The sequence below is a fragment of the Polypterus senegalus genome, chromosome 6, assembly GCF_016835505.1.
Source record: "Polypterus senegalus isolate Bchr_013 chromosome 6, ASM1683550v1, whole genome shotgun sequence".
Lineage (NCBI taxonomy): Eukaryota > Metazoa > Chordata > Cladistia > Polypteriformes > Polypteridae > Polypterus > Polypterus senegalus.
In genome coordinates, this window is record NC_053159.1 from 156,115,213 (window position 1) to 156,128,559 (window position 13,347).

At 35.5% G+C, this 13,347-nt stretch overlaps 1 protein-coding gene across 8 annotated transcripts in view; it reads right to left on the reverse strand.

The window, feature by feature from the left end:
* The window catches only part of kalrna (kalirin RhoGEF kinase a), a 758,514-nt gene that overhangs the window by 66,576 nt on the left and 678,591 nt on the right, over positions 1 to 13,347 (reverse strand). For 7 of the 8 annotated variants that reach the window (XM_039757406.1, XM_039757408.1, XM_039757407.1 and 4 more), the window contains 2 exons: positions 12,408 to 12,503; positions 6,036 to 6,157 (listed from right to left, as the gene is read on the reverse strand). In XM_039757406.1, coding sequence (XP_039613340.1) covers positions 6,036 to 6,157; positions 12,408 to 12,503 — 218 coding nt within the window. The remainder of the gene's footprint in view (positions 1 to 6,035; positions 6,158 to 12,407; positions 12,504 to 13,347) is intronic. The other variant, XM_039757409.1, reaches the window with a different exon arrangement.

A 13,347-nucleotide genomic window follows, 5' to 3' on the forward strand; every position in this document is an offset into this window, starting at 1 on the left:
AGTGTGTAAATAGGTATTCCAAGTGCCTCACCTGCTTTAGATAATGCTCCAGGACACCCACAGCACATAGGGGGTGCAGATCCTGATGTCAGAGTTGTGTTTTACCCTCCCAACACAACTTCCCTTATCCAGTTAATGGATCAAGGTGCTATGGTCATATTCAAGGCATGTTATTTGAGGAACGCTTTGGCTACGGCTGTGGAAGCTACCGAAGAAAATGAACTCTTTTGGAAGGAATTCAACATTCTGAATGCAGTTAAGGACATAGCTAGAGAATGGAAGGAAGTAACGAAGGAATGCATGAATGGGATATGGAAAAATCTTTTAAAGTGTTTGTGAACACATTTAAAGACTTTCAGAAAGATGATGCCGTTGAAGAAATAAATAAAAAGATTGTATCGCTAGGCAAAACGCTGGAGTTGCAAGTAGAAGATGACATTCAAGAACTTCTAGATGTTGAGAAGGAAGACTTAACAACTGACGATTTGATTGAATTTGAGGAAGAAAGAAAGACATTTGAAGAGGAAGAAGAAATTAAGGTAGATTCAGAAAAGTTCACAACAAAGAAAATGGCAGAAGCATTTTCTTTCATTGAGCAAGGACTTAAACGTTTGGAAGAGAATTGCAAAAGTTGAGACACAGATTCATGATGCATTAGCTTGCTGTAAACCTATGTGTGAAGAATGGAAGAAACAGACAGTCCAAGCTACAATGGATATCTTTTTAAAGAAAATGTCATCCAAAGGGTCCGAGCCCCAGCCTTCAACATCTTGTGAAAATCACAGAGAGACAGAATCGAAACATGATGCAACTTTGGTTGAATCAAGAGCTGAAAAAGAATGTACTGATCACCCTGCTTCTGTATTACCCCCAGCTTCATCATCCGATAATTAATGTTAGTTTAAGGCATCAAGATCAAGCATATCATCGGTCACGTATGCATACAACGGACACATTTATTGGTGAGTACAGCCTAGCCTTTGATGTTCTTTCAATGTATGTACTAGATAGGATTAGTTAGTGTATTATTTATAACTAGCCAACCCGCGGCGTACCATACGCTGCATAATCAGGCCGGGTTTTTAATGATTTTTAAGCGCAGGGAGAAAATTAACATTTGAAAAATCGGTAATGTAATAAATCAGCAAGAAAAGCAACATTATAACAATGCACTGAACAAACCAATACACAGTCGTCCGTGACTAAAAACTGGCGAACCGCCATCGCTCATGTGCCCACCTCCAACTCGTCACTTGAGTCCTTGTCATCTTTGCACAGTCCAGATGCAACTGTGACTCACATAGACATTCCGTGTTCCTGCAGGAGCATCTAAGATGATGCATGTTTGTCGCGGATGCGAATTGCTGTATGTAGCGTGTAAAACAGTTTGCTATGGTGCACGCGGTCGTGCGTCATAACCAAAAACTCAGTTTTTAAAGACTGCTTACTTCATTGTGTTTTAACCTCAGATGTAAAGGATTGTTTTAAGGATCCCATGGGATACCCCTCGCAAACCGTTTTATACGCTGCATATGGCGATTCACCTCCACGAGAAACATGCCTCTATGAACAGTCAACATGGCTTGGAGGTGCCAGGAGTTGGTGGGCGTGGCTCCTTCCTGCGTGTGCCATAGGTATCTTACTTGTCAGCGGCTCAGTGAATCCACGCCGCTTCCAGCGTGCTTTCCATGGTTGTCTTGCCTTAGTGAATTATATATATAGACATTAACACCAATTAACATTAGCCAAGCGTGTATTTTACAATGAACTTGACTCCGTTGGTAAGTGCAGTGCAAAAGGATACCCAGTGCATGTAGGCAAAGAATTTGCATTTTTTTTACTTAACAATAATTAATAAAACATGCATGGTTTAGTAATTATTGTAAACTCTATAAGCTTACATTGTGTTTTGTTAAAATATTACCCAATTTATTAACAAATTAGTGCATTACTGATCACATATTCCACGGAATTAGGGAAGGCTAGGCTTAGATTAAGTAGGCTATGAGTAGAGTACCTTAGGGTAGGTTATGCGACTTATGATCGATTCGACTTGCAATCTGATTTTTCAGAATGTAAGTAGAGGACTACTTGTACTCTCGCTTTAATTGACTGTGTAATGCACTTTGAAAACCGCATATTTTCTCTGTAAGCAGAAAATATTAAAAACTAGGCCAGCTTTTAAAGGCTTTCTCTTTTGTAAGAAATAGATGCAAATTCCTTCTTTCATATCCTGTTCATGCCCTTATCTTTACATCATAAAGAATGTACTCTGTCAAAGCAACAATTATGCCTTCATACACATACATTCCAAAGTTACAGGTCTGTCAAGTCTAAATTTTTCTGCAGCTAAATATTTTCTCAAATATTTAATACTGTAATAGGATGTACTTTGACTTGAATAACCTAGTTTACCTTGTTGAACTTGGATCTATTCAGAAGCTGTTCAGAGTTTGTATTTTATCATAGTACAGCTTATATATTGTGAATTTCCTATGTACTTTTTCATTTTCAGTTCAAGACTGGTGTACCCTTACCATAGAAACGAGAGGTGACTGCAGGACAGGGAAACACCTGGAGCACAATGAAGGTCAACTTTGGTGACACATTCAGTGTAACTGACTGTACTCTAGAATGCTTATATGTTGTGGTAAGCATCTCAGTTTATTTTATTTAGTGCCTTTACAACTGCACATTACAAATCAAGAATGTGGACTTTTTTATTTATCTTCATTTATGGATTTTGGATTGGAAGTCTCTTCCAATGAGTTTTCATTCCTTATACTGATTTGAATCTGTATCATTGGTTGTTAGTACATTATATAATCAAAAAAAACTCCTCATCTATTTAGGCACCAGTTCCTCTTCAGTATTCCTCTTCTTTATCACTTTTAGCTGAGATTACTTTAATTATCTCTTAAGTATGAACTGAATAAAATGTAGAAGTAAACAAACTCTAGCTGGTAAAAACACTAGTAAGTATCCACTACACTATTTCAGAAGTTATTTGGCTTAATTACACCAACATCTTACTTGTGCTGAGAATCCTAATCAAGGCACTAATTACAAAGCTACAAATGGAACTCTCTAGAGTAGCTCTGTTATACATCCATACTTACAATTAGAGTTACAGAAAGCCTACAGTGTTCATTTGCTTTTGAGTTAGTTACTCTTCTTAATTCTGCCTTGAATGCACCTTCTGCATTAGGTATTTAAGTTAATTTAATAACTGAATATGCATGCCTTTTCCATGACCTTTAAAACTGGCTTATCTACCAAAATATGCAAATACTGCAATGTACTCTTTGAAAATTCATGAACACACAAGATTCCTAATTGCATGTATTTTTCTTGGACAGCATTATGTGATATAAATGATTTGCTGACGGAGTGGAGTGTCGACAAAAACATTTCATTATGGAAGAGAAATAAAGCAAAGATATCTACAATCATTGAAAAAGAAAGTGCACCCTTTTAATTCTAAAGTTTCACCTGTCAATACATAGTAAAAAAATCATCCGGTCCTTTGCAGTTTTTAAAATTAGCCATATACAACCTCAGATGCACAACAGCACATGACGTATTACACTGTGTCATTATTTATTAACCAAAAACTAAACCAAGATGCCGAATTAGTGTGTGAAAAATTAAGTACACCCTTACTGCTTCCATAGGAATTAAGAGGGTAAGTAGCATCCAGGTGCTACTAATCAAATGCACTTGAATAAAGTGCAACCAAGTGTGACAGCCTCTATTAAAATAGAAGTTTTGGCAGTTGCTCGTCTGGAGCATTCAGGTGTGTGTTTACACAGTGCCAAGGAGGAAAGACATCAGCAAGGATCTCAGAAAAGCAAGTGCTGCTACCAATCAATCTGGGAAGAGTTATAAGGCCACTTCCAAATAATTTCATGTCCATCATTCTACGGTGAGAAAAAATTATTCACAAGTGGAAACTATTCAAGATAACTTACAGTCTTCCCAGGATTGAACATCCCAGCACATTCACCCCAAGGTCAGGCTGTGCAATGCTCAGAGAAACTGCAAAAAACCCAAGAGCTACATCTCAGATCTCACAGGCCTAAACCAACATGTTAAATGTTATAAATGTTAAAGTTCACGATAGTACAATTAGAAAAGGACTGAATGAGTATGGCTTGTTTGGAAAGATTGCCAGGAGAAAGCCTCTTCTCTCTAAAAAGAACATGGCAGCATGGCCTAGGTATGCAAAGTTGCATTTGAACAAACCACAAAACTTCTGGAACAATGTCCTTTGGAGAGACGTGACCAAAGTGGAGATGTTTGGGCATAATGCACAGTGGCATGTTTGGCAAAAACCAAACACAGCATATCAGCACAAGCACCTCATACCAGCTGTCAAGCATGGTGGTGAGGGGTGATGATTTGGGCTTGTTTTGCAGCCACAGGATCTGTGCAGCTTGCAGTCATTGAGTCGCCCATGGAGTCCTCTGTATACCAGTATTCTAGAATCAGATGTGAGGTCATCTGTCCAACAGCTAAAGCTTAGCCGAAATTGTGTCAGCAACAGGACAATGATCTCAAGCACACCAGCAAATCTACAACAGAATGGCTGAAAAAGAAAAGAATCGAGTTGTTGCAATGGCCCAGTCAAAGTCCAGACCTCAACCTGATTGAAATGCTGTGATAGGACCTTAATAGAGCTGTACTTAAACGAATGCCTGCAAACCTTAATGAACTGAAGCAACTTTGTAAAAAAGAATGGGCCAAAATTCTTCCACAAAGATGTGAGAAACTGATAAAGTCATAAAGAAAATGATTACTTCACGTTATTGTGGCAAAATGCGGTTCTAAAAGCTACGGAATCATGTGTTGTACTTAGTTTTTCACACATGGCTTCTCCATTTTGACTTCATTTTTGTTAAATAAATAATGACACGGTGGAATATGCTGTGTGTTGTTTAACACCTCAGGTTAGATTTAAATAATTTCAGAACCTGGTTTGGACCAGTTTTTTTTTTATGTCCCGATATGTATAACTATAGAGGGTGTACTTTCTGTTTTACATGACTGTGAGTTCATAACATGCATATAATTCTCCAGTGGAAGAAGAAGAAGTTAGATGTGGCAGAAATGAGAATGTTAAGATGGATGTGTGGAGTTACAAAAAAGGACAGAATAAGAAATGAGACAATCAGAGGTACAACAAATGTGTGAGATATCGAAGAAAGCAGAGGAAGTACTGTAGTTTGAAGTGGTATGGACATGTGATGAGTAGAGACAATGAAATATATGGGCAACAGAGTGAAACAGGGGAAAAGAAGCGAAAGATGAGGTTTTGAAGGTTTGGAGAAGGTTGATCAGGCACATCAACCCTACATTGAATTGGGAAAAGGTGAAGAGAAATAATAAGAATGTTTACATTAATTTATCTGTTAAACCCTAATGTTTGGTAATTATTGGGACGATTGCCAGGTGAAATACATGGCATAGAAGAAGCGAAAGTTAAATGAGAGGATTGATTGAACTTTTATTTAAGATCTGTTCTAGTAAAGACAAAATCCATCTGGAAGCCTGTATGGCAGAAATGAACTTGTATAGGACAGGAGTTCTCTACTCCAAGTAAACACTAGGCCCAGAGATATTATTGAGTCAGGTGTCACCAGCAGATGCTGTACTATGAATATTAGACATACATTAAAGGGTCTTCCTAGATGTTTTGAAAGTAAACTACAGGACTGCTTAGAAAGGCTGATCCCTACCTCAGCCAGCTGATTCTACAGGGGAATTTGTAGCAGGAGACTACGTACAAGAAGAAAGTATTAACAGAATATAAGAAAGCTGTCCTGCCACAAGATTATGGGGTCATTGATGTAAGCTTAGTTTGGCATTCAGGATTTTATATTACTGTTTTACAATGTTATCTTTATGTAATAATCATTTTGTCAGGTTGTTGCTCAGTATCAGCAATTTTTTGAAAAATTTCAAAATTTCAATTTTTGAACTTTAAGTAAAAGCAAATTAATTATTAAAGTAATTACTTTTTATTTTTAACTTACATTCTTCCACGTAATGCTTTGGCTTTCTGTTCCTCTTCTGGATTTCTTGGCTGCACTGTTGTGGGATGAGAATCTGGAGGATTAATTGCACTAAATCCTGGAAAGCTCACCGATTCTGTTGTCTGAATGAAAAAGAAAAAAGGTTGAAACAGTGGTTAGCTTTACATTTTTTGTACATATTGTTTTGCTTATATTATACTAGCAAAAACATCATTCTGTAAACTACAACCACTGGAGAAATTCTCAAAAGCATTCATTCATCCCCAAAGTGTTTTCACTCAAACTGAACAATGTTTAGCAAGGCAGTCATTTTTCTTTTTCAAGTTACTCCAATATGCCATTGGTTGAACTGGGCTTTATCCTAGGAAGGGGCCAGCCCCTTGTGCCACCCCAGTCCATCACCTGGCACACTTATACCTTAATTATTTGTATTTTTAATTTCTTGTCATGACATGGACTATTTACCATTTGAATACAGACAGTCCATGTATTACAAGATTGTTTTGTCTTGGGAATCCACAAAAATAGGAGTCAAATGACAGAATGATTCAATCTATCATTTTATGAACCTCCTTATTTCACTTCAGGGTCATGTGGCTGTTGCCTTAGTAGACTAAACCCATGACAGTATGCCAGAGACAAAACACATATTCCTAACTTTTGAATTTTCCTTGATTTAGCTATGTTCCCCCTGTATTTGAACCCAATCAATGAACAATCAAATGACCAGCTTAGACTTCAAAGCCAGCACACAACTTTAATGATAAGAGGGACAAAGATGGTTGTCTCTTAAGCAAGCCAGTAGAAACTAATGTTACTTTATAACTTCAAAAATAAAACTTGAAAAATGTGCAAGCCAAAGGTCATAAAATAATTTTAATCATGCTGTTGAAGCAATGTTTTATAAGGTGATACATTTCTGTGTTGTTAAATTGAGAATTGTGCTTTTTTAGAATTAATTCAATATATTGAATTATCAAAGTATGTTAAATTAGTATGGACCAAGACAGTGTTCAATAAAGTCCCACAGTATATGCTATTACAGCAGTCAGAGATAAATGTACAGCATATCACTTTAAGTCTGTTGCTGTAGTGGTGTTATTTCATTGAAGAAGAAAAGCTTTGTACCTGAATCCTATTAAATGTAGTGATATTTTCAATAGCTAATCACATTCTGTGATTAACTCTTGCTTCAAAAATAGCACAACATTCAATATGGCAGTATAATATACACTGTTAAATTAAGTCAAAAGAGCAATATTGTCAATTATAATTATGCTTTTTGATCTCAGTTTTCTTTTATTTGGATTCCCACCAAATAAGTGAAAAGTTTAAATTGCAAATAACTATTATGAGGTATTAAATTATAGTGTCATTTAAAATCATGACAGCACTAATTTGCCTTTAAAAAGGGGACTGGATATTTGGTGCACCGTATTACCATTCAAACAAGTAACAACATAGATTGAACACCGACAGTACAGTATTCCTGCAATAAAAAGTAAGGTCCGAGTAAGTAAAGTGAAGGTTAAAGCATTTGTTAGGCTGTTTTATTGTTGCTTTCAGAGGTATGTACATGAAAGAACAGCTTCATCGGAACGTAAAATGATGAATCAAATACATATATAATGGGAAATTCCTGTACTATACTTCAGACTGCATTGTTTAGGTTCCTTTAACATAACTGTAACATAATGGCAACATTTAAACATGATGATGGTGTACAACATGAACACACTATCACAAAAACATACAAATGACAAAAACAGGCAAACAGCACAACAAAGCTACGGTATATTATCAGGTTTCCACTGACACATTATTATTTGTAGAGGGTTAACTAGAATCTTATCTACCCAAATATATGTACTGACAACTCTCCTAAAAATAATACACAATGTACATATTTTGTAAATTACCAGAAACAAAGCCTTTCTCATTTTTTTTGCAAGCAGAAAATACTTTTAATTGTTCTTGAAGGTGCAATAACAACCGATTTCAACATGGTATTAATTATTACATTTCAAAATTTAAAGCATATTTGGATTTTTTTTCAATATCAAGTCTAATGACAAGCATGACATGAATCCAGTCCATTTTGGAAAATTGTGACTTGTCACTTTAATATAGTGAGTGCATTAAATATTCTGCAGAAATTGTTAATCTCATTATTTTGCTTATGATTTTTTTTTTTTTTAAGATTTCCATTTCATATTTGCGCATAATATCCTGTAGCAGTTTATTCAAACTTGGTTAAATAGAATTTTTTGTAAGTAGTGACCAACTCGGGGACAATGGACCAGTGTCACTGCCAATACATCAATTTAATAATCAGCCTAATCCAATTCAGGGTTACAGGAGGTCCAAGGCTAACCTAGGGCTTTGGCAAACTGCAAGAACTGTTTTGTGATTTATGTAAACGGCTAAAGCATTGTATTTTATGTATTCTAAAGATTCAACAACTGAATGTATTGTTTTATTGTAACGATTACTACATGGATCAAACCCAATACAGAATACAGTTTTAAGTCTGAATAAATAGTAAACATCTAGCAAAATAACAGCTGGTTGGCAGTCTGTTGGCAACTGTATATATCTAAGATGTCCTGCAAAGAGACATGTTTTTAAGAGCTGCTTGTTAAACTGCTGTGTTTAAAGGAATCGTAACAGTGTGCAAAATATATATGCTTAATCATTTTACTGGCACTTAACTCTAACCTGAGTAGCAAAAACACTCACAGGAAAGTGAAAAAGGGAAAAAGAAGTCCTAAAATATTTTGTCGGATGTGGATGGTAAAATGTTTTTTTCCTGTGGTAAATTGACATTGAACTTCAGTATTGAGATTGAAGAGGCAATAAATCTGTGTGAAGGCTTAGTATTTTTTCTCATTCTTGGAATTATGCACATTAAATGGCAAGATTCTTGACGTGTGGGGTGTGCTTCCCCAGGTGAGTTATAGAGGGTCCCTCCCAGAATAATTTGTTGTAGTTTCTTTCTTACTGGATAAAATTTTGTATATTTAATATTAATTAAAAATAGCTTGATTTGCTCATTAATTAAATACACCTATATATATACAAATGCCTGTTATTTGTTTATTACTGCAGTCTACAAGCTGCAGGCATATGCATCATTCAGCGTTGTCATGCACTTTACCTATGTGCACTAGTTTATTTAGCAGTTTGTCTTTACCGTGGGTGGTTGTTTTTACTTTTAATTTCTAGTATGATTGATAGTCTATTCTAAATTGCAGTTTTGTGTACAAAAAGATAGGAAAACAAAAATAATAATGTTGATTATGTGAAATTTGGCTTCATATGCTGTTTTGACCAGGATAGAACCAAAACACATAAACATGTTTTTTGCAGTCAGAAATTATCGGTAGTGATACCTTGAAACACAAATGTGCACCCAGGAAAATTCTGGAAACTCACTGCAATCACTGAAGCAAAAGGAAGATCAATTCTAGACATGAAACACACTGTTCAAGTTGGTCTTGTATTTACTTGAAGGCCATTTGTTAAAAGGTCATTTGTTAAGGCATTCTACAAAATGGCATATCTAATTGTAAAGAACAAAAGTATCACAAAGCTGGTGAGACCCTAATCAAGCCTTATGCCCAACAAGTAGTTAAAACGTGTTGTCTTTAAGCAACAGAGGAAACACATCTGTCACATTTTTGATATGTTATTTGTATTCTGGATTAATTCCAGGAAGAACTCAAGAGAGTGAATCTGCCCTTTGGACTTCCACTGGTTGAAAGGACTGATGAGGCTCAATGCAGTCAACTTTTAGGTTTTGAGAGATACTCTGCAACATAAAAACCCTGTTGGCTACCACATAGCTTGCGTATGTGTACCAGCTAATTGATTAGTTCTGGACTATAAGGTGTAAATTGGGCTTTATTTGCAGTAATGTTACACTCTCCATGTTGGGAAAGAAATCTGGCTTTAGAGCTATGTTGCAGGCTCTGCAGGTGGTGTTACTGTTTTCTGCCTTGCCATGCATTGCTGTAAACAACTCTTTCTCTAAAACTTAAAAGTACCTACAGCTATCATTGTCTAAGTAGAAAACTTCATCTGGTCTCGAGCTTTGAAACACAGACATTTCAAAATATTCTGCCAAGAAATATTCTGCTTGCAAAGTACTGCTTTATCATATATGTGTATGGTGGCTATCACTTTGAAAAATTTAAGACAGTATTTTGAAGCATATGGAAAAGCTTATAGAGCAGAACATTTAAAATCATTTGATTTGGACTTGGGAAGATGCTGATATGCAGTTTGCAGAACAAGGCTGGTGGCAAGACAAAGTAGCCGATGCAGCAGAGGCACTACCACTCTCTGAGGAGTAACATCACTAAGGTAGAGAGATTGGACTGTTTCAGATATCTCAGTGTCCATATCACAGAGAATCTGACCTGGTCCAGGCACATGAACAACTTGGTGAAGAAGGCATGGCACAAGCTGTACCACCTCAGGGATTTCAGTCTGCTTTCCCAGATACTAAAGATCCTCTATACATCTACCATTAAAAGTATTCTGACAGGAAGTATCACTGCATGGTTTGGGAACAGCACACAGTAGGACCAGAAGGCTCTGTACAGAATGGGGTGGTCAGCTTAACGCATCACAGGGTGTGCAGTCACTAACATCCAGGATATCTACACTAAGTGATGTTGAACCAGAGTAAGGAATACTATCTAAGACAACAGCCATTGCAGCAATGGCCTCTTTTCTATGCACTGGTTAAGTAAACACTAAAACTACCTAAAGTCCAGTTCAGAGAGAAGCCTTTTCCACAATTCATCCGCATATTAAATAAGGAAAATGTCTAGAAATACAAATTGCCCTATTGTTAGATCTTATTTAAGTTACCTATGTATTTATAAGTATTTATTATTTTGTATTAGTTATTATTGTTTATTACATTTGTATAATTCTATTCATGATTTTTTAATTTCTACTGTAGTTATTTATTGTTATTGTCCCTTAATATTCACATCAAGGCACAATCATATGAGTTGAGCAACTAAGCATTTATTGCATAGTGTACTGTAAGTATAATTTGTACATGACAAAATTTGATTTGATTTGAAGCAAAGACCGTTAAAACAATATTTTATTGAATTTTGGTCCTCACAAATAGAAGCCTACTCACTTTTGACAAAAATGGTCCCTTTTCCACTATCATATCTCATTAAATATGCATTTTTAACATTGGCTGGTGTGAAGACAAGACCCAACAATTTATTGGATGTCAGGCCCATGACATACCAGTAGCGTCCGAGACCAAATTTGTATCAATTCTGATTATAAGTGGCAACATTTATTATGGCGGTCTTAAAAAATCTTTAATAAAATTATTTTTATATTACTCTGTAGGTGAGGAACAGGCTAGAAAGAGAGCTCTTAAAACATGACAGGTTTATCTAAATCTCTTAGTTATGTCTCTGATTTGCTTACTGATTAATTTGGAGACGAGGAGTGAAGGTAGAAAAGGGCAAGACAATTTTGTTTATTACTTATACAGAGTACCGTGAAATTACGTAGCCCTTCACCATTCTTGCCACATCTGAATATATTTAAACAAATGCTCATTTTTATTAGGAAATATATATAAATCTCAATTATTGGCTTAAATGACAGCTTTATAAGGGTCAACCACACTATTCAGCTATGTGTTTTATGAAACAGATGCCAACATAAACTTCAATAAAATCTCACTAGGCTAAAAGTGTGTAAAAGAAAAAGCAGAAACCTGTCAGACATTTAAAATTATTTATCAGTGGAAACAATTATGAGGATTGTAATTTGTGGAATGGGATTCAATATGTGAAATGTGCATCCCTATGAACAGGTTGGAAAACAAAAATTTTGTAGGATTTCTGAACTAAAGCACTAAAATTGTAGAATAAATTTCACAAAGTTAATTTCTCACATATGTGAAAATTAGACTAAGAGAGTTAGGTAAGAGAGGTTGGCAGCATGCGCAGATAAGGTGGCTAGAGAGTAGTTGTGTAAAATTAAAACTGGTAAAAAGAACGTGGTTATTAGTTAATCTAAATTGTTTTTATATTATTGTGAAACCTGGAAGGGTAGGAAGTTTCACTGTTGAAAAATACGTATTTATAGGATTATTAGGCTGCATCACCAGCAGCAAACAAACATTTTAATTAATACTCAGTTGTTGTACTTTTCTATTAACTGAACAAGTGTGTTCATGTACAGTGTGTAAAACCCACAAAACACTGCAAACAATCTTCTAAACTGCTACACTCCCAGTGTTTATTCCCTCTTCCAGCACTGATGATCACAGTCACACTGGGTTAACTTCTGTTCTATCCCCAAGTGTTCAACCACCACACTTACCAGTTTATTTTTGACCAATTTTTCTATTGCACTGACAAGATCCGCGGCACTGGGGACATCAGCAGAGCATTGACGAGTGGTTAGCAATGAGGAGGACTGCAAGGCACAGTTTGATAAAAAAGGATTTGCGAATTAGCAAGATGGAAAAACAAGAGAGGGAGAAAAGAAACAAGCAGTTAACAGACAAGTGTTACAGAAACGAGGCGGGAAAATTAAGATGAGGGTCCATTACTGTTATTTATTATATGAAAATAAATGCAGTCATGTTAGAGGATTCACATAGTCTACTACTGAACCATATTTCAATGGCAGTAGGAATCTGGCAGTGTTTTAACTAAAATTAAAATATTTGTTTGTACAACATGTATCAGGGCAAGTAAATAATGAATTTTCTATTATGCTCTGTATGTTTATATGGGATTTTCTGTTTTTTGACTTCTATAAAGATAATGTGAATTTTATGTGTAGTGAAACTTAAATTTTAAAGACCAAGGTAGGACTTTACCATCTTTTCAAACTCAGAAATGTTTTATGCTGTCTTAATTTGAAAATGTTTCAGTATTTATTTCATGACAGCACACTGAGAGAAGTGAAGGCATGCTACAAAATCTAGCAATATAATATTTTCATTATATTGTATTCACATAAATATTGAAAGCTAAAGTGGGGAAAGGTACAGTAACTACTTTTTATTCTCAGAATGCCAAATTCTTTTGCATGCTTCCACTTTTAGGTAAAAACTTTATTAACATTTACATCTAGTTGCTCTTAATACAGTAGTGTGCATTTTTGGGGTGTATGCATTTAAATTATGCTTTGCCTTCATCTTTCAGATAATGTGTATTATAGTTAAAGAAATAAGTATAATTTTTAAGCCACAAAGGCATCTGTTTATGGAAATAAATTAATAAATACTTTATATTGCCAGAAAAATGCATTC